We start from the raw sequence: 24,432 nt of genomic DNA, 5'->3' as shown, positions 1-24,432 counted from the left end.
TTTATTTAACTAAACAAGGCGTTCGTTCAGATTCATGGACCGGAGTGTTTGTTTAGCTTACTTCGTGTTCTTTCTTTCTCCCCGTCTCAGGAATGATGTGTGAATACAACCAGTAGCAGATGAAGCTCTTATGCAACAGGCGGTTTGGGGAAAAATAATCTCTGTTTATGAATTTTATTGGTTTTCATGTTCCGTTTATGAATGATTATTTTAATGTTCCGTTCAGAGCTAATGATTTTGTTTCAGAAAGGTTTGGCTCTCGTACCATTTATCGTCGGGTGGACGCCAGGATTCACCATTCAAATTAAAGACGGGGTGCCGTGATCCCCCTCCCCCTACAACATGATCATCAGCTACTATGATTATACTAGGAGGTGTACAGAAAGTGTTAAAATGGTGTTTTTATGTGGCCACACCCACCAAGTATGCCTGGTTTTTACCTTAGCACCACCCAGCTGAACTTAAGCCTCGCCCACAGCTGTTGTTGTATAATAATGTGGGAGGGGTTAGGGGAGGGGATGATGTTATTGATGTCACTCAAGTGGTGTTATTTCGATTGGGCCTTTTGACTGAAAGGCTTTCAGCTTTCAGGAAGAAACCATAAATACACAGGGAAGACATATTTCAATATTATAACCACACCTGGGCGTCTATTAGAGTAATGTTCACTCCTTAGACACATACAAAACACCTGGAGGCCTATTAGAGTAATGTTAACTCCATAGACACATACAAAACACCTGGGGGTCTATTAGAGTAATGTTAACTCCATAGACACATACAAAACACCTGGGGGTCTATCAGAGTAATGTTAACTCCATAGACACATACAAAACAGAAAAAGTACCAACGTCACGGCATTCCATCTTTAAAGAAATATCAAATGTAGCCGATCTAAAAGCTCTAAACAGCCTGTGGATCTGCTACATTTGACACTTCTGTGTGACGCTGTGGTGCGATCAAGTAGGAGCGTTAATTTATGATTAAACGAAAAGATACATATGGATATAATCGCCATCGATATGCAGGAGGAAAGAACTTCATACCAGCTCTCTCTTACACACACACACACACTCACGACAAAAATGCAGTTGCACACCTGCTCAGTGCGTGCACGTGTGCTTACAAAAGCGTGCAACAACAATTTGTCTGTGTCACAAACGACAAGCACACGCTTTTTTCGAAACCAGCTCACGCGCATAAACATTCACACACGCGGAGGGAAATCACACCAGCTCTCGACTTGTCTCAGTGTAAAGTTGTCCAGCCTAGCAAAAATACACACACACACAAAATGCATATGCATGCAAACATGCACAGTGAAATCCTCAGGGTTCATATATCGATTTGAACTCTTGAGAGTTATGTACACATGGAACCAAATTATGGACTCATTTTGCACCCTCTCAAGAGTTGAATCAACACTGAGAATTGTACTTGTGCACAAATGTAAACACATGGACATTACAAGTTTGATCTTTTGTTTTGTTTTTGGGGGGGTAAGGGGTTTAAAAAAAACAAAAAACATCTTTATCATCATCCAGTATGTATGAGTTGTGTAAATGTATAAAAGAAAGAGAAAAAACAAGAAAAAAAATGCAAGTTGATCAAAATAACTAAGACAAAATGTTAGTGTTATTATGTAAATGTGTTTCATATGACATAAAATAAGTACATATCGTACGAAATTTCAATGCAATGGAATTGTCAGTGTACCATAAAAAAGACAGTATAAATACAGTATAAAAGCCGGATCTATACTTCGCCGCTCGACGGTGTCACGCGGCGGAACGCCGGCCGACCTGCAGGCTCGATTCGCGAGACGCGTGTTGTCGACGCGCAGGTCGCCTAGCCATGTCCGCCCGCGCAGACGCCTGTCATGTGACGGAGCGCGCATTCCGGTGGCGCGAGCGTGCGACGCTATATCGCGTCGTGCGGGTCAACATTTGTATATTTGACGATGTAATTTAAAGATTATATTCTATTGTTAACTGTACAATCGTGTTAAGTTGATGAAAATGAAACCTAACTATGTTAAAGGCAGTAAAAGAGAGCTGTTATCATGTACATGCTTTTTTTTATGTTTACGAGTATAAATTCCTTATACACACGATCGGGGCGCCGGCGACTCATCATATTATTTGTACATTGTGGAAAAACTATAAAAAATGCCCCGTGATGTTTAGCCTCTACGTAGACGATGTATGTCTGTTCATAGTTTAGTGACGTAAAACTTATGATCTCCTAACTGGTGTAGTGCCTGTTTATCATCTTAATGTAAGGATAAAAAACACAGTTAATTTAAATATGCATAAAGATGATTAATTATCAACCATAATAATAATAATAATAATAACGATAGTTATATAAGGGAAAAAAATACCTTGAGTCTAAATTTGTTGTGATTGGTGTGGATATTACGATTATTGGTTTGAAAGGAGAAAAAACAGTTTGTTGAAGAAAACAAAGGGAGAAAAAAACTTTAAAGTGTCTTGTGTGTTTTTTTTTAATAGAATGTAATGTACAGTAATACAGCCGGTAGGCTATACGCATGCATAGGCCTACACCATCACATCTGCTCTGTTTGTGACAATAATATGGTTTTCTTTAAAAGCTCTATATCCACGATTCCACGGTTCTCAAAGTTGGGTCCGCAAAATTCAGATTATTGTTTAGTTTTTTTGCTAGTGAATTATGGTGTGTGGGATATGAAATGTGAGCTTGCCATAATCACAGTAATCCTTAATCATATATTCCATTATATTCAAGGGCTTTTGGATAGAAATGAGACAGACTCCAGTCTAGTTGGAGCACGTACTACAGAGCCATCAGCTGGTCACGTGCTCCACATTGACGCTCGTTAATGCATCAAGGAAGGCAATTAAGTTTCTGTGCTGTCAAATAGCCATCACGTTGTGTCAAGTGTACACATTATGAGAGTAATAGCTTTTTTTGGGGGGCTCAATTGAGTTTGATTGAAACAATTTAAAGGTATATTCAGTGATTTCACTTAAAGGTATATTCAGTGATTTCACTTAATTCAAATATCACTTATTTTTTTGTTTTGTTGTGATAATCCTCCCTACTATAGAGTGTGCTGACCATATAAGGAGTTCCTCCCTGTCCCCAGTTAACCCCTGGGGGTCAAAAAACCTTAGGTTTCGTTTTTGACTCTCTATCCTGATTGGACGAAAGGCTGGGTCCCACAGCCAAAAACGAAACCTAAGGTTTTTTGAGTGAAATCACTGAATATACCTTTAATTCAAATATCACTTATTTTTTTGTTTTGTTGTGATAATCCTCCCTACTATAGAGTGTGCTGACCATATAAGGAGGTCCTCCCTGTCCCCAGTTAAGCCCTGGGGGTCAAAAAACCTTAGGTTTCGTTTTTGACTCTCTATCCTGATTGGACGAAAGGCTGGGTCCCACAGCCAAAAACGAAACCTAAGGTTTTTTGAGTGAAATCACTGAATATACCTTTAAATGTATTTTTTAACTAGTTCAAATGGCATCTAAATGTAGGGTTGTAAGCAGGGGTCATTGCGATGCTGGCGGTTTTGTTTTTGTCAAAATTATTTTTTTGCCACGGGCATACAAAATGAATGCAATGACTCAAAATGACCAGAAACATAAAAAGGTAGCACTTGTCAACGAGGTTGCTGAGTTTGCATTGCTCGGGACCATTTAGGCCTGGCCAGTAGTAGCAGGTGAAGGGTTAACACTTAACAGGCCTCTCCATGAGAAAGGGAGAAAGAGAGAGAGAGAGAGAGACACGTGCTGTAAAGACAGTGGCAGAGTTGTGACTTTATGTTTCATAAATGTAATTAATATAGCAAAAGTCTGGTAAATGCCAAAGTTTGAGAGACAACTCTAGAGAAGCGCACCTGTGGGACACAAGAGGGAATTATGTAAACTGTTTCCAATACTTTTACTTCAACTCCACTACATCTCAGAGCCAACATTTGTACTTTTGCTTCACTACAATAATTTGAAAACTTTAGTTACTCGTTACTGCATTAACCTGCATTCAACCCTGCGTCGACTCGCAACGCATTGTGATCTTGTAGATCTGCTATTTTCAATAGATTTTGTACATTTTGAACTTGTGAAATGGGACATTCTGCACAATAATGAGCACTTTTAGTACTTTAAGTACATTTTGATGCCGATACTTTTGTACTTTTATTCAAGTACATTTTCAATTCCGTACTTTTACTTGTAACGAAGTATTTCTAAATTGCAGTATTGGTACTTTTTACTTAATTAAAACAATTGAGTACTTTTTCTACCACTGCTAATCATTGATAGCTCTGAGATTTATAGTGGATTAGAAGTAAAAGTATTTAACATTGGAAATACTCCAGTAAAGTGAAAGTACTTCAAGATTGTACTAACTATTCTGGCTGCGCTTGCAATACATGGAATATCCACAATTTGCAAATGTCAATTAACAGCATGGAAAAAGAACAGTCAAAATGTCAAAAGATCTTAAACCATTACATATGCTACCTGACAAAACAAATTACAGTGTTTTAGACTGCATGTCAATTTAAATCATATTTAAAGAGCACAGGAGTCATATTGATATATTTATGTTACATACAAGTAGGCTATAAAGCAACCTTCATAGCTCTATATCAATTAAGGTTCAGGAAGCATGAGTTCAAGTCCGTTGCTCCCCTTGTCCCCCATATATGGGGACTAGGTTGGTGGAGGGTGTGTAGAGCCCATGATCACATTAGATGATTGACACAGGGGTGAAAAATGGGTTACAAAATCGTGGGATAAAAAAAATATATATAAAAAAAGGTTCACATCTAAAAAATGATGAAGTCCTATGGGTCCTATATTTTGAGAAAGAAGATGTTTGTACAACTGTGTTTTTTCAATAGTTGTAGTAGGGAAAACAGCTTTAAAATATTTTAATCCATCACACTCATATGTTATGCATAATATGGGACTATTAGTGTGTTGTGATCAAAGAGCTATATCAAATCACACAGACACTAAGGTGACCAAACCTGTTGCGAAAATTGAACAAACATCAATACACAGTACATTGTCATATTGTGTTGAAATTGACAACCGTATTAGCTGCAATATTATACGAACAGTTGCAATATGCAACATATAAAGCATGAACTACTCCTTTAACTGAGCTAGAATGGGAAACCTACAGTCAGCCAATAGATAACTCTTCTTGGTATCACGTGACCAAATACGGAAGTTTGATGTTCTTCAGTGGTTGCAGCAAAGCAAAGTGTCCACAATCTTCTTATGATTTGCCGTTTTTTCAAATGAAATTTTAAGTTCTCAACTCACCGATTTGAAACATATTGGTTTTGTTAAAACAACGAAACGGTCAAAATGACCCAAGCTGAGAGAGAACAAGAAAACGGGAAGGAGAAGGACAAGGAGCGAGAGAAAGAGAAAGACAAGGAGCAGCAGCGTGGGGTCAAACGACCCATCGCCCCCCCGGCGATCCCAGAACCTCTTCAAGAAGTAAGTATATACACTTTCTTTGACTTCTATATAAAAAAAATTTGAAATCATTATGATGTAAGAGTGTTTGTTTGATTGATTGATTGATTGAAGTATTTATTAACAGTTTGAATCATAGTACATTTCAAGCACAAGCTGCACAACAATACAAAAACTGTTAACTGTGAGTGGACGACCCAATAAAGTATCACACTTGTTTACACCTTGTTCAATTCATCAAAACATTTAGAGACGTACAAATATACACTTCTATTTAGCCAAAGAACAGAACAGGAATTCATCATAAAGGAGGAAAAAAGGGAAAAGAAACATATACAGTGGGGGGAAAGGGGGGGGGGGTCATATTTTACGGGGGGCTGTCTGTAGGTGCCATTTAATGTAGTCCCTTATTTGTGCCGAATCTGGGTTGTATTTAGACAGGTACATGGGTATCTTGGTGGTGTATCGAATCTTGTGGACCAGACCCATTGTAAGATGCTGTACTCTGTTGTCAACCATCCAGCCTGTCAAAGTAATCAGGGGTGAGGTGGGTTCAGGGAGTGAGGCCAAGTAGTAGCCTGACCAGTTTGTTTTGGGAAGTCTGAAGCCTTGTTTTAAGGGCCTTTGAGGTGCTGTGGTACCAAGAGGTGCATGCATAGTCGAAGAAACCTTGTACGAGGGCTCCTGTTAGGGTAGTCAAGGTGTTTTTGTTGACCAGTGAGGATATCCTGTACAGGAATCTTGTTCTTTGGTTGACTTTTTTTTTTACACATACGGTGTATCTGTCTACAAATAATATATATAAGCATATATTATGTAGTCATAACATAACTCTATGGTTGTAACTGGCAAACTCAAGGTATCATAAGTTTAAGCTAGCTAGCTCTGGTCCATATATAGCGGCTTGAGCATCATTTTACCTGTCATCTTCAACACACACATATATACATACATACATACATACACACACATATATATATATATATATTAGTCGATTTAATATGAAATCACTGAGGGATTATTACATTCACCTGGATAATAAAATGAGAGTAAAAACGGTATTTTGAACCGTAATCACAAAAAGCCTTTATATGAGGGAATGCCTTTTTTATAGTAGGCTGGTGCTGTGGTGGAATTTCCATCGTCTGCCTAATGCATGGCTCGATGTTCAGTATTGTACTCTGCAACTTATATTGTTTTGTCTATTTATTTTCTTCAGCAAATACAAAGCAACTTTGTAGTTGTCATCCACCCTGGTTCGCGGTCACTCAGGATCGGCAGAGCAACTGATACACTTCCAGTGACAATCCCTCACGTGATAGGCCTCAGACACAAGCAGAATGGACAGCCCAAACATGAAGACGCATGGCTAATAAGAGAGGGTCTGAATGTAAGTTACTAATGATCGTATTCAGACATTACATAATTTAGTCATTATTAGTCTTCCTGTCTTTAACTTTAATATGGCTCCTTGTTCCACTGCACTTAATAACTAGTCTGCAGTGCCCTGCAGACTAGTGTTGTCTCTCTCTACTTCCTTTACACTCATATTTCCACAATTTCAGCAAAATATTTTGTAAATGGGGGATAGGGATATAAAATGGGAGGTTGCATATGCCTGGAGTCCTGTCATATATTTTGTATCATTAAAAAGAAGGAAATAGTTTTAAGTTTCATATGTGTGGACGAAAAAAGAAAAAAAACGTTATTCTATTCCCCTGTACTGCTCTCCCGCCAACAGAAACCAGAGAGTGGTGAACAGAGACAGAATGGTCTTAAAATGGTTGATCAGGCCATCTGGTCCAAGAAGATGTCTAATGGGGTGCGGAGGACGCCAGTTTCAGCTGAACAGGTGTGTGTGTTGTATGGTGTCGTCTTTGTGTTGGGTGTGTGTGTTGTATGGTGTCGTCTTTGTGTTGGGTGTGTGTGTTGTATGGTGACGTCTTTGTGTTGGGTGTGTGTGTTGTATGGTGTCGTCTTTGTGTTGGGTGTGTGTGTTGTATGGTGTCGTCTTTGTGTTGGGTGTGTGTGTTGTATGGTGTCGTCTTTGTGTTGGGTGTGTGTGTTGTATGGTGACGTCTTTGTGTTGGGTGTGTGTGTTGTATGGTGTCGTCTTTGTGTTGGGTGTGTGTGTTGTATGGTGTCGTCTTTGTGTTGGGTGTGTGTGTTGTATGGTGTCGTCTTTGTGTTGGGTGTGTGTGTTGTATGGTGTCGTCTTTGTGTTGGGTGTGTGTGTTGTATGGTGTCGTCTTTGTGTTGGGTGTGTGTGTTGTATGGTGTCGTCTTTGTGTTGGGTGTGTGTGTTGTATGGTGACGTCTTTGTGTTGGGTGTGTGTGTTGTATGGTGTCGTCTTTGTGTTGGGTGTGTGTGTTGTATGGTGTCGTCTTTGTGTTGGGTGTGTGTGTTGTATGGTGTCGTCTTTGTGTTGGGTGTGTGTGTTGTATGGTGTCGTCTTTGTGTTGGGTGTGTGTGTGTTGTATGGTGTCGTCTTTGTGTTGGGTGTGTGTGTTGTATGGTGTCGTCTTTGTGTTGGGTGTGTGTGCGGACATACAGATCCTGTATGTTTTAGTGAGGGTTGCTAATGGCAACAATAAGGCACTTTGTTCCTCTCATCAGCACCACATATTGTTGCTTCCTCTTTGAATAGCATTGACTTGATGTACTGAAATGGAAATAGTTCTCATTGACAGGATAAACTTTTTCTTTTTTAAATATATGTTTACTATATAATTTCATTCTTTAAACGTCCAAACTCCAAAGGAGGCTTGTTTCTAATTGTTTGCTTGTGTGTGTGTGTGTGCGTGCAACGTACATTCATTGGTGCACCCTCAGGCCAGGTCATACAACCGTCAGATCCGTCCAGGCGTTCTGGACAGCAGCTCCAGGGTGAAGTGGACCAGCACAGCCCACCACCCTCAGTACCTGGTGGGGGAGGAGGTCAGTCAGTCTGTCTAACCACAGTACCTGGTGGTGGAGGAGGTCAGTGAGTCTGTCTAACCACAGTACCTGGTGGTGGAGGAGGTCAGTCAGTCTGTCTAACCACAGTACCTGGTGGTGGAGGAGGTCAGTGAGTCTGTCTAACCACAGTACCTGGTGGTGGAGGAGGTCAGTGAGTCTGTCTAACCTCAGTACCTGGTGGTGGAGGAGGTCAGTGAGTCTGTCTAACCACAGTACCTGGTGGTGGAGGAGGTCAGTGAGTCTGTCTAACCACAGTACCTGGTGGTGGAGGAGGTCAGTGAGTCTGTCTAACCACAGTACCTGGTGGTGGAGGAGGTCAGTGAGTCTGTCTAACCACAGTACCTGGTGGGGGAGGAGGTCAGTGAGTCTGTCTAACCACAGTACCTGGTGGGGGAGGAGGTCAGTGAGTCTGTCTAACCACAGTACCTGGTGGGGGAGGAGGTCAGTGAGTCTGTCTAACCACAGTACCTGGTGGGGGAGGAGGTCAGTGAGGCTGTCTAACTCAGTCTGTATCAGTACCTGGTGGGGGAGGAGGTCAGTGAGGCTGTCTAACTCAGTGGTTCCCAAACCTTTTCATGTCAAGGACCCCCAAAGGACACTAATTATCCCACGGACCCCCATTTGAAGAGATATTGCCAGGGACCCCCATAAGAGAAGATTTTGATGGCTCTATCAGTGATTATCAAACCGTTTAAGGACCCCCAGTTTGACATGCATCAGGCTATGGACCCCCCATTTAATGGCATTTCTATCTCTGAGACCCCAATTTATATTGTAAAATAAAATCAATGTTAATTTTACTCTGAGAGTGTACAAATGGAACTATATCCCTCTTAACCCATTCTGACCGGGCACCCATTTTGGTGTCAGCATCATGTTATGCTTTAGCTATTGAAAAATAGCAGATCTACAAGCTCATATCGCGCCACCGAGTGGCGCGATACGAGCTTGTAGGTCTGCTATTTTTTGAAAAATCGAAGAACGACTGACATTTTTAGAATCTGATCTCAGGTCAGAATGGGTTCATCAGACCAGTGTGTGTCCGGCGGAAACCTCGTATTAATCTGATCTCAGGTCAGAATGGGTTAATTGCTCTGTCTCCATCTCTAATGATCTTTCATTCTCTCTCCCAACCATCTATCTCTCCGTCTGTCAACCTCCATCGTTATTCTGTCCTCCCTTGCTCCTGTCAACCTCCATCGTTATTCTGTCCTCCCTCTCTCCTGCAGGCGCTGTATGTGAACCCATCAGATTGTTATGACATGCACTGGCCCATGGTGAGGGGACAGCTCAATGTGCACACTGGTCCAGGGGGCTCTCTGACAGCTGTCCTGACCGACCTGGAGACCATCTGGACCCACGTCATCCAGAAAAACCTGGAGATCCCCCTCAAAGACCTAAAGGTAAAAAAAAACATTTACATTCAGGCATTGTCATGACCTGCAAGCTTGAATCCAATCCAAAGGAGCTTTATTGGCATGAGAAAACACGTTTGCATTGTCAAAATACAATAAAAACAGTTGAAAATGGAGGAAGTATATACATTTGGAGGAGGTACAGCATTTTGTAGACAGAGCTATGTCACATTGCATCGTTAATAGTTATATACATGTTATACAGGGTATAAAGCTTTTTTTAAACATAGCAGCATTTTGTTGCAGTCATTTTGGGACAAGATCATATAAATTGTATACACCAATCAGATTTAAGATGTGTATGAAGGTCGCAGCTCTGTTTAAATCCCATGAAAGGGCCCATCTAAAAAATATGAAGTACTGTGTGTCACACACACACACACACACACACAGTGTATAGAGTGTCGCAGTCCCGCCCCCTTTCATGACGACGAAAGGCCCAGGAAATAATTCCCCATGCATTTTTCCCATAGACATTTCAAAAAGTATTTATTTAAAGATCTGTAAGCCTCGAACAAAGCCAACTCGGATCGTGACAAATCATGACGACAAATAATATTTTGGGCGGAACAAATAATTTCAAAGAAGAACAACAACAAAAAGTGTTGTACCCTACACTTTTTTTCTTCTTTCTATTTAAGGATGGATTATTTGTTCGGCCCAACATTTTTGGTTTGTTGTCATGATTTGTCATGAACCGAGTTGGCATTGACCGTGACTTTAGAGGCCTTTAAATAAATACTTTTTGAAATGTCTATGGGGAAAATTAATGGGGAATTATTTCCTGGGCCTGTCGTCGTCGTGAAAGGGGGCGGGGCTGCGACGCTCTATAGTCTGTACTCTGTATCATATTTGGCTGTTAACCGTTTCTGTATTAGTATTACAGGTGCATCCTATTAGTGCCTGACATCTACAACAGACAGCACATCAAGGAGTTGGTCAACATGCTGCTTCTTAACATGGGCTTCTCTGGTAATGCACACACACAAACACTCATACCCACGCAAACTATTACTACTACACGATCAGAGTGTAACCCTGTGTCCCTCCCATGCTGTGCATGCAGCCATCATTGTGCACCAGGAGTCAGTGTGCGCTACGTTTGGCAGTGGGCTGAGCAGTGCCTGTGTGGTGGATGTCGGGGACCAGAAGACCAGCCTGTGCTGCGTAGAGGACGGGGTGTCTCACCGCAACTCCCGGTAGGAGCAGCCTAGAAGCCCTGACATATCATGCACAGACAATAGGCACCAAGGTGCAAGTGCTGAAACTTTTACCACTGAGCAACTAGAGCCTACAGTACCTGCTTGCCTTGCTCAGGGGATAAATTTAATCTTGGCCATCAGGACCATAGTTTTGCGTGCATGCTTGTCAACACAGTGACATGGCCCTGCAGTGATTTAGTAATGGATGGTTGGATGCTTATCTTCAGAAGCTGAACTTAAGCATGCCAAAGTAACTTTAGCATCACTTTAAAAGAGCTGTACTGGCTCCCTTCTCCTAACAATAGAATCATTAGCTCTGCACAAGCACACAGACCCTCTTAATATAGAGAGCCAGCCTCCTGAATAGACTCACACTGTAAAAAACAATATACATATATATGTATATATATATATATATATATTATCTACAATTTAACCTTTGTGTGTTATTTTGCCCGTCTGCCTGCAGGTTATGTCTGGCATATGGTGGGTCAGATGTGACTCGCAGTTTCTTCTGGCTCCTGCAGAGGGCAGGCTTTCCCTACAGAGAATGTCAGCTGTCCAATAGACTAGACTGTCAGCTACTACAACAGCTCAAAGAGACCTTCTGTCACTTGAACCAGGTGTGTGTGTGTGTGTGTGTGTGTGTGTGTGTGTGTGTGTGTGTGTGTGGAGGGGGGGATATCCTACTAACTCCATGAGATACAAAAAAATTGCTACCTTTGCTCTCCTCAACTGCAAAGAGATATTGAAGACACAGAATTTAGGACTTTGAACACAAATACAGTACCTTTTTTCTGTTAAAAAAGGACATATCAGGACTACAAGATCATGAGTTCCGCACTCGTTTCCCAGAAGCCCCAGCTCTTCTGTATCAGGTTCGACTAGGAGATGAGAAATTACAGGTAATTTATTACAAATGCCAAAGAACAATTTTAGCTTTCTTAGGGCCCACACACACACACACACACACACACACACACACACACAGATCATCCTCTCTCTGTCTCTCTCTCGTTCACATTTCTTCATTTCAGGCACCTATGGGCCTGTTCTATCCTACAACATTTGGCATTGTGGGTCAGAAGATGACATCACTGCAGTACCGTTCCCAAGGCGACCCAGAGGACCCTCACGATGAGCACTACCTGCTGGGCACCCAGAGTAAACAGGACCAGGTAACACACTCTCTTATTTACAAACACACACACTTACACCCTGTGTAAACAGGACCAGGTAAGACACACTCACACACACACTAAATCAGTGGTTTTCAACCAGTGGTCCTTGAGAGGGTTCCAGGTGGTCCCCAGCTAAATGATGGGAGAGTTGGTAACCAAATGGACCCTTATAGATCTTTAACTCTTGAAAGCGTAAAATGAAACCAAATGGACCCGTACGTTTCATTTTACGCTCTCAAGAGTTACATTATTGTTAAACATCTGAATTACTTAATTCACAAAAAGTCCTGTTATCTCTCCTAAATACAGCATGGTCTGTGGCTCAAATGCTGAATAAATAGTGGGCCCTCGTATCAAAATGGTTGAAAACCACTGCAATATATGTCTGTTCCTGCTCTTTGCCTTTCTCTCTGTGCACTCCCTTTCTGCCTCATTCTCCCCATCTACTCCATCTTCAACCTCTTCCTGTCTCTCTTTCCTCCCACCTCCATCTTTCTCTCCCCCCACCCTTCTCCCTTCAAACCCTCTCCAGTCCTCCAAATCCTCTGCAGACAGAAAGCCCGTCTCCAGACCAGGAGGGGGCGGTGTGGAGGGCGAGCTGAGTGGACAGGGAGGGAGCGGAGACCCCTCTGACCCCACCAGGCCTGGTGGAGGAGGCAGTGGTTTTGGTGGTGGGAGCCAGACAGAGATGGAAATGGGGCCTTCCCAGGGAGAGGGTCTTCTGGGGGCCGGAGAGGTAGAGGAGCCCCCCTCCTCCAGCCTGCTCTCCAGGAAGACGGCCATCATGAGCCAGTTTGAGAGCAAGGCCCTGGGCCTGGACAAGGCCATACTGCACAGCATCGACTGTTGCGGTGAGGAGCGGAAGAGGGCAATTTCTGTAACATAAGACACCAGCCTAATACACAATGGGGACAACATGGCGAATAAAGTAATAAACAATATGAAAATCTCACATCAAAACTACTCTTATAAATAATAGATGCATCATTCATAACCTGCCTTCATCCATGGTGAAAAATCAACCTGGTTCCGAATACAAATGGCATCACTTTGTTGTGTACATATACCTGTATGTGTATGCGCTGACGGTCTAAACAATAGACCGAAAAGTACAGTACAGAATACAGTATTCTGGAAAATGTATCTCAGACACTAAAACAACGCTGCTGGTGTGTAAAAACCTTAAGATTATTGTATGTTTTCCACAAACGCACTAATCACAACATGGTGAAAAACATTCCCAAACCATTCACAAAGAAATTATATAAAAATAGTAAAAGCATTTGACACAAGGTATGAAAGTAAGACCCTGTTTTAATTAAACATAATTATCTTTGTTCATTTGGCAGCATCTGATGAGACAAAGCGTAAGATGTACAGCTCCATCCTGGTGGTGGGAGGAGGCCTGATGTTCCACGGTGCCCAGGAGTTCCTACTCCATCGCATCATCAACAAGATGCCGCCCTCTTTCAGGAGGCTGGTGGACAACGTGGAAGTCATCACACGTCCCAAGGTGATCATCTGATACTGTATACTGTTTTTACACCCAAGAGTTGAATTAACGGGGCGCCCGCTGGCCTAGCGGTCCAGGCGCATACCACATATAGGCACATGCCTGACAGCATGTCGCAGGTTTGCGTCGCGATCCTGACCTTTGCTGTGTGTCATTCCCTATCTCTCTCTCCCTGTTTCCTGTCTCTCTTCACTGTCCTATCAATAAAGGCAGAAAAGCCCTCCAAAAAACATTACAAAAACCAAAGTTAAATGAACCGAGGACTGTAGGACATGTAATGCCTTCAACCTCATTGGCACTTCTGTGGTACTGGTGAGTGGTGACTCAGCCACTTACTGCATGTATCACGTAGGCAGAGATCTGGTTGTGAAGTGAGTATGAATCTGCCTAATGGCCTCTTTAACCAATTTAAATCTGGCATCCCTATTTTGGGCAAGTTATTACGGTATATATTTTTTCCCTTAAAACAAATAATGCATTGCAATGTGTTGAGCTTGTAGATCAACTATTTCTGCTGCACAGCATTGTTGTAGGACTACGGTATATAGGGCTTGAGTGGTTACTCCTTTCTGTCCTGTTCTTTTTCCACCGTAATATCTAATAGAACAGAAATGCCTTTTTTTTTTAAAGGGTAACTTTACTTAGACCTGTCTTTGAGGGGGACATGAACTGACTGTAAATGAGAACCTCAATGCCTGTGCTGGAACAATAATCATAAACAGGATTTTGGTTAATTCCAAACAAAGTTCAACTATTGTCTCCACCAGCCGAAGGCATGGGGAGAGTATGTTTTGCACTCCGTCCGTCCGTCCGTGTGTCCGTGTGTCCGTCCGTGACCAGCTAATCTCAGCCACCGTTAACCCGGTCGATGCCAAATTTTGCACACACACTCCCTGGATGCCAACCATGAACCTCTGCCCCAAACTTTCCAGAACGGCCTGTTATAGCGCCACCAGGAGGCCGCTTTGTGCAAAACAAGTTTTTGCACAGTACACCTACAGATTTTGTCCAAACATCACGCAAATTGGTACACAGTCTCTCTAGAGCCATTCAACCAAACCGCTCTTTCAGATTTCTCAGACTCCATCCTGATTGGTTAAGATTGGCTTCCAAAGTTCACAGGAGTGCTCAGTTTCAAACAAAATGCTGCAAATCATGAACACATAGCGAGATTTCCGTGAAATTGTGCACCCACATTCCCACTAGGCCGAGGACGAAATGCCACATGAACAATTTCAACTCAGCCTCAAGGTGGCGCTATAACTGGCCCAAAAGTGTTTTTACCTCTAACTGCACGGATCTGTGGATAACTTTCTATGCCAACTCCCTAGAGGCCAAGGAAAAACCTTTGCCTGGAATTCTTCACATCTGCTCATCCTGGTGGAGACCTGTGCCCAGTAGGGCACTTTTTCTAGTTTTACTATCCTTTCCAAATTCCAACCATAGCAATCGCCTACAAAATCGAATCATAATGCTTCAGTCTAGACCGCAGATTACTATTGTATGTACTGTGCAATTTGGTGGGGATTCAATGGGGAATGTATGCCAACCAAATGATCAATAAATCATCAAGCATGTTACTAAATTCATGCACTGTGCTCACATTCACTCATACTGGCACATAAATTTGATGGTATGTCACTAATACATTTTAAGAGTACTAGTGATATTCTGATATACACGTGACTGTGTGCACTTTCTGCAGGACATGGACCCTCGTCTGATCTCGTGGAAAGGCGGGGCGGTGCTGGCGTGTTTGGACACCACCCAGGAGATGTGGATCCACCAGAGAGAGTGGCATCGCTTTGGCGTCCGCATGCTCCGAGAGAGGGCCGCATTCGTCTGGTGACCAGGCAGTGACCACAGAATGTTCTCATGAAATGAAAACATGTGCTCCGAGAGAGGGCCGTATTCATCAGGTGAACATGGAGAACATACACCGGTATTATGCTCTCATGTGCAAGTATTTAATGGTGGTACATTTCGAGCCACCAGGCTCTTCCTCTTTGAGGCAGGCATTGCGTCCCTAGCATGCCCCAAAGGGGCTCTGCTCTGTGGCTGTGTGTGCTTGGACCTTCATGTGGAGGAGAGGGAGGCTTCCCCTTTGGCAGTAAAAAAAAAAACAATTTCAAATGCAATGAGTTGAGCTTGTAGATCGTCTTTTTTCGCTATTCGTCTTACGATGAAGTACATAGAAGAGAATCATTCTGAAATATTTTCATTGGTTGAGATGGAGAGAGGAACCAGAGTGAAGATTAGAAAATAGTGTTACACTGGAGTTAAATTGTTTTTCCATATATCTTTTGGGGGCTGGATAAACATGAGATGGTTGCCAACTAATTTATAAGAATGTTCTGGTGGTATAAATCCATACAATGGTATATACCTCTCACTGCATGTCTGAAATGAAGCATAACATTTGGGGGGTCTTTTAAAGGTATGTGATTTGTCTGAATCTGGATTAAACGTCACCTACAGTGTAGGTTTTTGTTTTGTACATAAATGGGTTCTTCACCCCTGTAATAGTTTGTATATACACTAGTGAACCAAAATAAATGTCATTGAGACAGCAACTTTATAACTGTAATTAATTACATTTGGAGAAATCTGGGATTCCTCTCATTTTGTTGTTAAAATCCAATCTAACCACTAATAGAGATCCTCAACTTTGCTTGACTTGTTAACCAAACCTTGGGCATTCTCATGATTACTTGCCAAAATCTCCAGATCTGATGACCAAATGTTTAATGCATGTAGACCTGAGACCGATTAAAAAAAAAACGCCTTCTAAAACTAGAGGTGCTCCGATCGATCACAGATCGGCCGATTTTCACTCCAAATAGGCCGTATTGTGAGGTCCCTTTTCGTTCAGTTCCGTTCCCATGGAAGGGGGACTACACAATTCTTTCTCCATAAAAGAGATTTATAGGTAGAAAGTCCAAATAAAATAGTTCTACTCGTGCCCTCCTGCAGTTTTTTTATAATCCGTGATCGAAGACGGGACTATTTCTTACAAGGCGTAATAATATGTGCAAGGGGAGTGGTGTGGTTTTGGTCACGTGGACCAATCGCGTAGCCGCTTTATTCCCTTGAGTATGCGCGTGACGTCGTCGTATGCGGAAGGACTTTTTGTTGTCCATAGCAACCTAGCAACTCACTGTTGCGACGCTGTTTTCATTCACTCTAAACTGGGAAAATGGGAAAGAGCCGTTGTGCGATTGACTGTACAAACAGATTAAAAAAGAACTCAGAGCTATCCTTTTACAGACTGCCGAAATGTAAAGAAAAAATAAGTAAATGGATCGCTGCACTTCGCCGATGTAGTCATGTTTCAGGGCTACTGGATTTGCGGGTGCCACTTTCACTTTGTGTCAGGTATGTTGCTTTTTTTGTAAAACCATACGTTCAATGTAAAAGGGCCTTTTCACACAATGTCCCGTTTTAAACAAACCTAACGGAGTTCTCTTCTTGTGGACCAAGAAGTGGATTAACATAGTCCTTTCCCCTGAAAGAGATCTGGTCAGGAGTAATTACTCCTCAACATGTTACGTGAGTCCGTGGAAAGACTTGATGTTAATGTTCTTATTGATCAACACACCCTGCAGTTACTGAATGTTAAGTCTCCATGGTTTTCCTCAGAATATCGTATGACACTGATTTATATGACACATTAAGAGTCCACTGATAACCACTACAGTGGTTTAATAACAAACTTTTTTTTGTTTGTTTTTTTCAAGGACCCACGTAACTTTTGATTTGCTATTGCACAAATGGACTTACTCTGAGAGTGTACGAATGGAACCAAATGGACCCATAGTGTCAGAGTTACAGACCTGCATGTGTCCATTTGTACACTCAGGCTGTAAGGGTCCATTTGGTTCCATCTCTCAGAGTTACAGACCTGTAAGGTCCATTTGGTTCCACTCTCACAGACCTGTAGGCTTAAGGCCTAAGGGCTAAGAAGGGTCCATTTGGGGTCCAATGGGGTCCATTGGTTCCATTTGTACACTCAGTTACAGACATGCAGGCTAATCCTCTCTCACTCTAATGCCAGACTGGCATTAGAGTGAGACACTGGCATTGCCAGTGTGTGCCAGTGGCCACCCTTGGCACCCGTGGTTAAAGCTGCCTACCCCTGCTCTACACCAACAATGTTGTGAGCTTGTAGATCTGCTATTTTCTGCAAATGTTCCCTCCAGAATATTGTTCCAGTGGTTAATGTAAAAAAATAATCTCACAATGATTTGGCAGCCCCGTCCCGGATGAGTTTGTTTTGAGGCTGATGTCTGAAACAGGACATATGTGAAAACACCCCATATATGTAAACAAATTAATATCATATTTCTAGTAAATGTTTTTGTTGTTTTTGTTATTTAAGGGGAAAAGAGTGATGATCCTCTACATCCTGACTACGTGCCAAGGTTATTTGGTTTCACCTCCATCACTGATCGAAGTACAGCAGAGGTACAGACTGTTGTTGAAGTCCCAGGCATTGGGGTCCAGACAGAGGGAACACAAAATGACATTGCCTCATTACATGAACAGATTAAATATTTAAATGCTGAATGTCAATCACTTAGGGATAAAGTCAACAAATTAGAAAGTGAGTTGAAACATCGTACTCTTGATCCTTCAGAATTTGATGACAGCAAAATGAAATTCTTCACAGGACTTTCATGTTGTTGTTCAATTTTGTGTCACCACGTTTACCACCTCCTGCAAAACAGTCACTTAGTGATACTCAGAGACTTCTGCTTACACTGAGGAAGCTGCGCCTCAATCTGTCTGAGGAACTTTTAGGTTACCTCTTTGGCATTCATTGAGTCAACTGAGGTAAGCCAAGCAGGTTCATCTTGGCAGCAGTTTTAACCTTGACCAGTCAACTTTCAACACACTGAGCAAATATGTGTGCCACCTGTATGGCCAATCATCTGCCAAAAACGTGAATGATGCAAGGTACAAATCATTCTGTACGGCATCATCAGCTTTGCCAGAACTGTCCATTCCCCCAACAAGTGATGCTCTCCACCAACATTGCAAAAGGGCAAACTACCAAGCAGCAGTGATGAGACGTTCTCTGACTAGTAGGATGTGTGCTCCTTCACCCATTGGCAGTGGATGGAGGATGGGGAGTTAACAGTAACATGGATGACTAGAAATCCTGCCCCTGATAGTGTGTTGCAGGTAGTCCACTGTAATTGTAAAAAAAAAAGAAGCAAATGTGAGACTGAAAGATGTTCATGTATGTCTGCAAAACTGTCTTGCACTGATTTATGTCACTGCCAGGACTGTGAAAATGTGTCAAAGGAAACAGAAGAAAGAGGTACATGGGATGATGACTCTGATGAAAGTGATAGGGATGAGTAACCCAACATGTTACCATGTAGGCCTACTTGTTTTGTTCAACAATTATTATAAGGTGTTATTGTGATGCATTTGTATGTTATTTTGTATTTTCAATTTTCATATATTTCCTTGGCGGGGGGGGGGGGGGGGGGTGGATGTACAGATGACAGATGCTGTGACCCACTTGTAAATAAATGTTTCATACCATATGTTGTAATAATTCTGACCTCTACTACTTAAATTTTTAGTCTTGTCCATTTGTTGCATTATTCCAATTTAGGGGGCGTGGTAACATTTTGATAGATTTTCTGCCATGTTGGTCCAAGGTGCCCTGATTTTCTTTTCTACCTTTCATTACACATTAGGTTGAGACATTTTCTATGTATGTATTGTATTGTATTGTATGTATGTATTGTATAAGCTCTTGGCACAATTTACTGTGTAGGTTTCATTGTACTGTGTGGCAAACACTTAAGTTGAAGCATATTCTTTAACAAATATGCTACATTTCATGATAAGGTGATAAAATGTTGTGAATATTGAAAAGGGCTTTTCTCAGCTTTGGGTGAAAGGCCCCAGTCATTTTAAAATGGTTACATCTCCTTCAAAAGCTTACTTTCTGTACTTTAATAATCTGTAAAAATCTGAAAAATGGAAAAGTAGAGTTGAGGGCCTTTTAGCTGGAGTTGGTCACATATGAGTAAACTAAAGGCACCAATACTTATTTCAGATATTAAGTATATGCATTTGACATTTGAGAAAAAAATTGTGTTGCCAAAAACACATTTTACAAGCAAAAACAGCAGCACACGATTTTCGTTTTTTGGTTATACGCTGTTTATACATTTATGGCTTTAAAAAAAAAAAACAGCAGGATATGAGTAGAACTTTTAACCCAAAGTCTAGAAGGGTATTATCTATGAAAAAATGCATTGAATGCGTAGTTCGCTTGACATGGGAACGAAACTCATTTTCTAAGCACTTTTTCATGGGTCCCAACACGGCCTAAAATGACTTATTATCCCATTTAAGTGGTATAAAGGTCAATCGGATAAATAGTATAATTAAGTTTTGCATCTTTAGGACAGGCCTAAATCTCCCCTTCCTCCCCACACACAAGAACAGTTTTGATATAATTTTGGAAATATTCAAATTTTCCCCACAAGATCGGTATCGGGCGATTGTGAGAGGTCCCAAAAAACCTGATCGGAGCGTCTATCTAAAACCTGACCTAAGTTTTCTGAAAACCTTTAAATGATGTCTCTATATGCATAGCAACAACTAATGAGACAGAGGTAGCTCTCGGATAAAGGTGTTACAACCGGTCTAAATGGGTTACAGGATGTAATGATATGCTCAAATGTCAACTCTAAGCAGTAGCAAAAGGTGATTTAATGGCATAACTATTTGAGTGAAATAGGATAAAGATCATGCCAGTAAACATGTTTAAACAGAGCAAATGTTTATTCAAACATAAGGATACAAAACAATGACAAACTAACTTCTTCATGCTCAGCTTGAGGGGGGGGGGGGGGGGGGGGACTGTAACATTTACACCCCTGTGAGATACCATTGTGACAAGTGTACAAATGCAATTGGTCAATTTGATTACATTTGTATTGTACACTCAATAGTTCCAAAAATGATTTTTACCGTTTAGGGGAGTTATCGGGAATATACAGTCTTTAAAGTCGCGCACATTTATCCTAATAAATATAAATCATGTAAGCATATAGAGCTTGTTGCTTAGCAGAAAAGGAAATAAAAAAGATAAGCTCTAAAGATATTTTAAAATATATATTTTTCGTCAACGGAAATGGCAGCTTCCTTACTCTGATTTTGGAGGCTGTAGTTCCAGACTATATAGCATTCGGAGATAGTGGAACAGTTAGGCTACACGAGACTATCGGGAATAGGGAAGGGAGGAAGTGAAGTGCAGCTGCCGTGTTCAGCCACCCTGGCCCCTACGTGTAGGAATTCCCAGGGAGGCGTCAAGAGTCTGCCAATGGCAGAGGCAACCAATGAAGAGGGGATGACAACATCATCATCGCTCAGGTCCTGAACAGAGAGTGCCACCACGCCCCATGCCTACACTAGACGTGTAGGCGTTTACCTAGAGAGACAGTTCATATTATATTATAAAAACATCTTGTAAACTTCTCCTTGTCTCCCCTATCGTACTGGAAACTTAAATTACAATGGCTCCTTGCACTCACTGACGGTTGCTTGTAGTGTAGGTGATATAGTAATGTACAGTCAGCGGTACAGTGGTACAGAGCCGAAAGGGGCATCTACCTGTATATGTCTATGGAGCAAGTGGCCTAGATTTTGGGTAATAGAATTCAGGTCCATAATTTAAGGGGGTATGGCAGGGAGCTTACCTTCCTCATCCTCCTCCTCCTCCCATGGGCGGAGCACTGGGACCTCCACCATGGTTTATCCTGCCCATCCTCCTCCTACCACCAGGGGGACCTGGGGGACTAGTGGAACAAAGGGGAGATGAGAGAAAACTAAGTACACATCACCCTGGTGATGGAACCACTGATAAATAAAATCTATTGCACAATGGGAGTATTCAATGCATGGTCAAAGTATTGGGATTAATGCAGTAATGGGACACACCACTTAGCATAACAGTGTTACATTCATTACGAGGCCTTTTCCTCTTGTGTAAGTTGTGAGCAATTTAAACCAAGCATCAATGAGTGAAATGCCTAGCAACCAAATGTACTTTACTTTGTAATTCATTCTATTTCAGCAGTTTTGTTTTAAACATGGCCAGGCTAGCCAGAGAGCCAATTTGCAATTGTAGGCAGGACTCGCTAATTGTCAGTATGTTTTGAGTAACTACCCCAGGGATATTTGATACTACCCATAATGCAGACAGAGTAACATGGGGACCTACCCTTTGCCATCATTGAATCGTGAGGTACCAGATTTTCCATCCTTTGTCAAATCAGGCTGAACCAGAGACTGAAAGCTGGAAGACAACAAGGAGCAATTTAAATATTTCATTAGGGTTATTTTTTAGACGTACTTCCATTTAGAGATTTTAGACAGTCCAGCACAGAGAAACTAGAATGATGCAATTTGGTTGTCTCTTGCAATCAATTTAACCAGACTTTATATAAGTGGAGATGCCAATGTCATAATAATAAAACCCCATAGATTATGATGACACAATAATGCAAAACCCCATAGACCCAAACTAGTTACTCTAGAAAGAACACAATACAATGAAAATAACAACAGTCTGGTTGGTTGCCCTGTGGTACCACACTAATTAAATGGGACAAATAAGAAAGATATAATGCCAGAACAGACCCAATCTGGGAACCCATCCCGAAGCAGGGTCTGTCTTAAAAAATTAGACGGGACCAGACCTGGTTAACTCATTTAGGATGGGGAATAGTACAGGCATTATATGGGAAAAAAGGGGTCAACCTCCAACTAATTGCAAAAAAAACAAACTCAGCTGATTTTGTATCTTACATATGTCCTGAATAACATACAAAAAGTTGCCTGGAATTGTCTGAGGGGAAAGTGTTGAAAGTGACCTGTACAGTATGGCCACCATAGACATCCATTATAAGGCAAATCATTTCAAATTTTCCTTTTGCTTTAAGTAGCATGTGACATGTCAAACTAGGGTGTTTTCACGATGCTGAGTCCATTCCAAGCATTAGTTTTGCATAAAAACACTCCTTGGGCTAATAACGGCCATAGCCGTCATCACAAATGTGATGAGGTCAGCACATTTGGGCAAGTGGCTATGGCCGGTTAAAAACACCAGTTTATTAGACCCCTGCAGTGTCTTGTTGGTATAACTCAAAGTCAATTAGATGTGTTGATGCTGTCAATTGGGCATTATTGTACAGGTTATGATTAAAGTATAATAATTATGGTAATATGAGTGAATCAGTGATGTGTGCCTGATCTGGGGCGGTTGACTCACAACAGGCCAATGAACTCCACTGCTCCCCAAAACAGGTCAACCAGCAAGGACAGTCGCCACGGCGACTGTGTCCTGTTGTCAAGAACCTGACCTGAAAGGAGGGGGGGAAGACAGGAGAACATCAACAAACCATGGAGTGCCTTAAGAAAATGTAGCCTACTTCATCTCGTCACCATGAAAGCAATGAGTTTGATTGAATACTTTATTAGCAGTTTGCAGGGGAAAAGAAGCAAAGGAAAGTATCACAAGGTCGGTAATTGTCCATGGAATGCTAAATCGATTAAAAGTAAACCATTGGCCAAGTAATCAATGCCACTGGCTGACGCCAAAATGAATGAAATCCAGTGTAGCAGGTGGACTTGAGTTATATTTTCGGCCTAAGCATACTGTATTTACAAGATAATAAATATACGTCGTCTAAAAACAAACGAGTTTAACTTGAGACAAGCTATATTGCTTGCAAGCGATACTGTATGTAGGCCTGTCAAAACACTGTTGGCCAACCCAACGTCAATGTTTTGTACGACGAATCGCCGACAGAACAAAAACGTGAATGTCTACTTATATGCTCCAAATGCAGACGATAGATCGCTAATAAAACCACCGACTTACCATTGGACACGTACACCATCTTCACAGCAACTCGCTGCCGCTGCTGCTGCTGTTTACGATCTGGATTCTGGAATGTACTTCCGCATCCGTTGTACACGTTATGCATTGCTTTCAGACGTTCACACTGTTCTTAATAGCTTTGTCCAGCAGATGGCACTGTCTTACCGACACAACACTTGTTAAAGACACTTCATTTTGTCCTCGAGGTTTTTTGTTTGTTTCAAAAGACTTGTGTAAATACTGTGGAAAGTCTGTAGATATACCCCCCCCCCCTTTATGGATATACCCTATATGAATTCCCGACTTTAAATGTCACATATCCAAAACATGCAATGTCATGAGATTATGTTTATGGGAAATCAAAATAATAATAGTAGGCCTACAAACGGCAAATTAATAACCAACGTGAGTTATATTTCCAAGTCAACGAGGACAATTTGGGGAGACGAGCGGCGACAGTATGGCTATGGGCAGTCTCATTTTGGTAAGTGACAAGTGTTTTATATTTTCAGTTTATGAGAAAACCGAGCTCACCTTGTTAGAAGAAACAAACTTAGCCTAACTTTTAGCCAAAGACACACACGACTAGCCCAGACCTGGCTGTCAATTTGCTACTGGTTCAATGTTTTCTGACACATATGACTCGACTCCTGACCGTCTGTGTGTGTTGCACTGGTTCGGTTTGGCCCAGTCAGCATTAAAACACTAATATACTCACCTTTGAGGTATACACGGGCCGAATATAAGTATAACAGTGACACTATAGTC

At 41.6% G+C, this 24,432-nt stretch overlaps 2 protein-coding genes across 2 annotated transcripts; one reads left to right on the top strand and one right to left on the bottom strand.

The window, feature by feature from the left end:
- The first annotated feature begins 5,256 nt into the window (after window positions 1-5,256).
- Window positions 5,257-15,679, top strand: actr8 (actin related protein 8). The gene is made up of 13 exons (XM_083768476.1): window positions 5,257-5,502; window positions 6,701-6,871; window positions 7,223-7,333; window positions 8,315-8,419; window positions 9,670-9,843; window positions 10,734-10,827; window positions 10,922-11,054; window positions 11,527-11,680; window positions 11,867-11,962; window positions 12,095-12,235; window positions 12,771-13,089; window positions 13,588-13,751; window positions 15,457-15,679. Exons 1-13 carry the CDS (start codon window positions 5,368-5,370, stop codon window positions 15,598-15,600), a joined length of 1,941 nt encoding a protein of 646 aa, XP_083624602.1. The 5' UTR covers window positions 5,257-5,367; the 3' UTR covers window positions 15,601-15,679.
- A 4,859-nt stretch (window positions 15,680-20,538) lies between these two features.
- On the bottom strand, window positions 20,539-23,742 carry selenok (selenoprotein K). The gene is made up of 5 exons (XM_083768791.1): window positions 23,665-23,742; window positions 23,053-23,143; window positions 22,003-22,077; window positions 21,479-21,577; window positions 20,539-21,210 (listed from the first exon to the last, which is right to left on the bottom strand). Exons 1-4 carry the CDS (start codon window positions 23,681-23,683, stop codon window positions 21,484-21,486), a joined length of 279 nt encoding a protein of 92 aa, XP_083624917.1. The 5' UTR covers window positions 23,684-23,742; the 3' UTR covers window positions 20,539-21,210; window positions 21,479-21,483.
- Between the last annotated feature and the right edge of the window lie 690 nt (window positions 23,743-24,432).

This window comes from Protomyctophum parallelum (assembly GCF_964188405.1).
Source record: "Protomyctophum parallelum genome assembly, chromosome: 7".
Taxonomy (NCBI): Eukaryota; Metazoa; Chordata; class Actinopteri; order Myctophiformes; family Myctophidae; genus Protomyctophum; species Protomyctophum parallelum.
Note: the sequence above shows the minus strand (reverse complement) of the source record. Positions and strands in the feature narration are given on the sequence as shown.